The sequence below is a fragment of the Glandiceps talaboti genome, chromosome 5 (genome assembly GCF_964340395.1).
Source record: "Glandiceps talaboti chromosome 5, keGlaTala1.1, whole genome shotgun sequence".
NCBI lineage: Eukaryota > Metazoa > Hemichordata > Enteropneusta > Spengelidae > Glandiceps > Glandiceps talaboti.
In genome coordinates this window covers 2007501-2012500 of record NC_135553.1, presented here as the reverse complement: position 1 = coordinate 2012500, position 5000 = coordinate 2007501, and the positions used below count along the sequence as shown (strand labels likewise).

Sequence of the window (5000 nt, the reverse complement as noted above, 5' to 3'; positions counted from 1 at the left end):
TTAAATATTTGCATTATCATGAATACATATAATTGGATTGAGACATTTGTCCCTTTAACGCTACAACTGGTACGTTAAAAATGTTTTGTAAGGTACCAAAGCTTACACGTGAACTGCATTGCATCACCGATGGGTAAACATACTTTGTAGCTACACGTTAAATCAAATCAAATATATTTTTGAGTCCTCACCGAAAAATCAGTGCCCTCAACGTCGATTACAATTACAACCTGTTTCTGTACTGCTTATAGATAATATCGACCACTGATTAACATGTACATGTATAATATCTAATTATTGGTATTTTAACCATTTTCAGTGAATAGATTGTGGTTGCTTGATCGCAATTTCATACTCCAGATACAACTAGTACACTTTTAACATGTTGACAGATTTAAATTGAACTTTCGCTCATGGTTTAAACTTGTCACTACACTAGGTACATATAATATTGACCACTATGAAGTAGTATGTACAACGTATTTTATAGGTAATTGACCAATTTTTAGTGAATATATTTTTGGGTTTGTTCATAGACAAACAGTGTACACATTTAACTCCAGAGTTTGGTCACGTGACAACCCTCCCCCAATGCTATAGTCGTAAACCATTGTCCCCTTTACGACATCACTGACTAACGTACACTCGTTTCCTTGAATTCGTTGCATGAGAAGAAAATATGCTGTCGCTTGTGACAATGAATAGTGCATGCATCTCCCCTGGGCTAGGGCCCTACGTGTACAGAATACATATTTAAAGTATGTATATTGCGTTTTATAGGGAAGCGTGTGGTGCATGCAAGAGGTGTACTGCAAGGCACTGAGCAGTGACGTATCAATAATCCTAAAGTCAGAGAGAGTAGTTAAATTGATCAGGTGATAAGATAAGATAAGGAATGGTTTATTACTTTACTTCTAAGACGTTATTTTATGAGATATTGGGAGCAACATTTCGAAATACAAAATGTTGATAAATAGCGAATCTTTTCAATAGTTTGACAGAAAACAAAATTGACATTCTATCTGCCTATTCAAAGTCAATTTAAGTAAATTTTCAGTATGTACGTCAGGTTTTTTTCTCTTTCTATTTTTCTTCATGTTTTATTAAGATCTCTCTGGAGGACCATGGTGGAACTTAAGCTTATTACTAGTCACTGTGACTAGACTAGACTGTGGGTCTTCTTTGTTCTCCTAGTTCTTGTAAGCCACCTTGGAGTATTTTAACGAGACCAAACGTGAGTTAGTGTTGCCCTAAAGGGAACAGTCATTTAGGACGACGGTTACCCCAGGCAATACTGTTTATCTATATTATTAACATGCCTTTCCTGAATTTACTGAAATGGACAGAATAGGATGCATCAGTTGAGGTTTTCAGAGTCATCCGGATTGGACTTGTAAGACCCTAGCTTGGTGAGTGTCACGTGACATACAGACAACGTGAGCGGTGTACGTGCTTTAAGAAACAATTATTTCACAGAAATTTATATATTTTTATCATAAACTTCGAGTCAAAGGGAGAATACATGTATTACAGAATGATTCTCATTTTGAAAACAAAAATGACAAATTTTCGACACATGCATTTGACAGGTTATCTAGTCACTGCAATTCCACAGAGCATCGAGTGTAAATTCAATGGTTGCTTGGGTCCCCTTGCTTTTAGTCACGGCTACTTGGTTGCCTCTTTCTATATCACTCCATAATGGCCAATGGATTGTCTCATTTCAGGGCCAAAAGTACGTGTTTTTTAGCGCTAAATATCTATATATTATCACGATAATTACAATGAATTTATAAACTTTATTGATTTTCAGTTTTGACAGAAATTAATATATTAAGTACAAACAACTTTGTACGCTGAAGTAATGCGTTTGTTAGCTGCAAAGTCGATTATACCTAAATGTCCATTTTGGCAAAATAAATGAAAAGTTACTGGAACTTCAGTCGGTCAATCGGTCGGTCATTGTTGTCATGGTTTCAGCCTATATATTCCGTACGTATGAAGTTTGATCAAAATCTCTACGCACAAAGAAAATTAATCAAACACGAATTTACTTCAGCGTACAAAAAGAGAACGCATCACAGATAAAAACTGAATTGTTTAAAACCCGAACTGTCTATGGATCGATAAAAAATATATCCCAAGAGTGTTTTCGCCAACATGCCCTGACAACCAGACATCTAAAGTGCCTACTCTGTCATTGTCATTACGATTTGACAAATTGTGTGAACTTGCAGAGAAAATGATAATATTTGCTGCAAGCTATTGCGAGGCTCTATTATTGACGAGGGTTGAAGGTCTACATCAATATCTTAGAACGATCTATAGTAACCTTTTCATAATACATTATTTTGATATAATATGTTTCTATTTTCTTCCTTTAGCAAAAGTGGGATTTTATACAAGGGGAAGGGGGTGCACGAGGGGGGTGGGGTGAACAATAATGTTAATTGTAAACTACGAACTACATAAACAATAAAAAATCATGTTACAATTACGCCTAAAGAAATTGTATTTTCGATTTGCGGGGAAAATATCACCGTCTTTACATCTTACTCTAATAGTCATTTGCACTTTGTTTGATAAATGTCTTTTACGTGTACATTATGGTATTGTTAACGGATTACGGGATTACGTAAATGAAATAAATAGGTGATTGCGACGGAAGTATAACGGACATCAAACTACACTGGGTTTTACGACCTTTATTTTGAAGTCATATAATGTACAAAAATTACTTTTTTTAAAGTTGATTACAAATTACGATAATACCCCTACTGCCCACCCTAATCACGATAATAACCTACTGCCCACCCTAATTACGATAATACCCCTACTGCCCACCCTAATTACGATAATACCCATACTGCCCACCCTTATAAAATGATGCCATGTGTCATATACTGGATTAACGATGTACTATACACGTTCAGACCATGGAAGTATAACCCCATGTGTTCAGACGTACCAATTATCGCCACATTACCAAAATATATACAAAAAATAAACAATAGCGGTTTGCAAATTTATTCTATCTTGGATCCCCCAACACGTGATGTAACAACACGACGACATTTCATCGAAAACAAGGAAGCCTAATTTGATTTCAAAGAAAACACGAAGAGAGGCTATATCACAATTGGAGTCCTTTGATTATTCAAGATAACCCTAATGGGACAAGTAGTGTTTACCATCTACTTTTACAGTACTTCAATCTGAGTGTATTTTTAAAATTAATATATTCAAAGTGAGAATATTGTAATACTCATTTTATAATACATTTTATTTACATATAGCTGACACATTAGAAAACGACCTCGATGAAATCCGAAGACTCACAGCGTGTGTATGTAAACGATGTACCAGTAATACCATTCCTGTACCAGACGGTGAAGGAGAGTTTGCCGGATTTATTGTGGGTGTAGCACTTCTCAAAAAAATGATACCAACCTTGAAAACGAAGTAAGAATACATTTTTTTCCTAAATTCATTATTACTTATTGTTTTCATTTATTTCCAGTCATGTCACGGTCAGTCAAATTTCTTCCAGTTATTCTTTTCCGTTGATTGGCTAGTTATTGTTTGAAGGTTCGCATTGTGTTCATTTTCTCAGCTAGCATAAAAGTGAGAAACTTTACGTCACATATCATAACCCAATACTTTTATCTGTGAAATATGACATATGAAATATGAAAATTAATAGTTTTACCATCGTTTTAGTCTCAGGCGTTCTTTGAATGCAATCCATAAATATTACCGTTGTACACGAGGTAATTTTTCCGTATTAGTTTTATTTGTAACATTTAGTTCCAATGAACCAGTATTTAACGGGATGTGATCTCTAGTCATACACTTGTATAACATATTGAGCAACGTAAGTACACTTAGGTAAAATATATATTGCAAAGCATCGGGCTATATCTGACAGTCTAATCTCCAATGAAACGAAACAAATATGGACAAACTTTCTGTTTATTCCATTCAAAATAACTATGCAGTGAATTCGATAGCTTGTATTCTTTTTGTCATCAAACACACACAGCCATACACACACAGGCACATCTACATTATGTATTGTGTTGATGGATTTGATGAATACATACACACTATTCAGTCATCTCTTAACATTGCATCGCTACACACCAACCAGCAACACAATATATAAGCAAATCATATATACATGTATATACATCACATCACATTACATTACATTACATCAAAGGCCACTCTCTTATTACGTGTTATGCATGTACAAACATACATACATTATAGGGCGCCGAATGTAAAATGAATATTTTACTTTTGAAAGTCAATGACAAAACACAAATACACACGCTTGTACAAGCATGCATACATACATACATACATACATACATACATACATACATACATACATACATACATACATACATGCATGCATGCATGCATGCAGGCATGCATGCAGGCAGGCAGGCAGACAGACAGACAGACAGACAGACAGACAGACAGACAGACAGACAGACAGACACACACACACACACACACACACACGCACACACACACACACACACACACACACACACACACACACACACACACACACACACCCCTACAATTTGCTTCCAATCCACAAGATCTTATATTGACATGAATGTCAATCAGTCATGGTATGTAATAAACAGTCAAAACAGAGCATTGAACCTTCACGCACTAAACAAATCATGTGCTAAGTAGAGTACAGGTTTAATGCCCCATTCTACTGCTTTGTACTTTAATTAACGAAGTTTAGCTTGCAAGACGCGTAAGTACGGGGTCCCAACGGTACCCTGCAAAATATATCCATGCATTTCCGTGTTCAGTATTATGAGATCATTTAAAGTGTCAGAAAATTGTAGAATAGGAAAGAAGCTTGATATCATTTACATTCCCGTATTTGTGTTCTGTTATTTTACATATCTGTACTGTTATTTTACATATCTGTACTCTGGTATTTTACATATCTGTACTCTGTTATTTTACAT

The 5000-nt window shown here is 35.3% G+C and overlaps 1 protein-coding gene across 1 annotated transcript in view; it reads left to right on the top strand.

Annotated features, from left to right (window-relative positions):
* The window catches only part of LOC144434848 (uncharacterized), a 16310-nt gene that overhangs the window by 6328 nt on the left and 4982 nt on the right, over positions 1–5000 (top strand). Inside the window, exon 2 of the mRNA XM_078123362.1 lies at positions 3297–3462. Coding sequence (XP_077979488.1) covers positions 3297–3462 — 166 coding nt within the window. The remainder of the gene's footprint in view (positions 1–3296; positions 3463–5000) is intronic.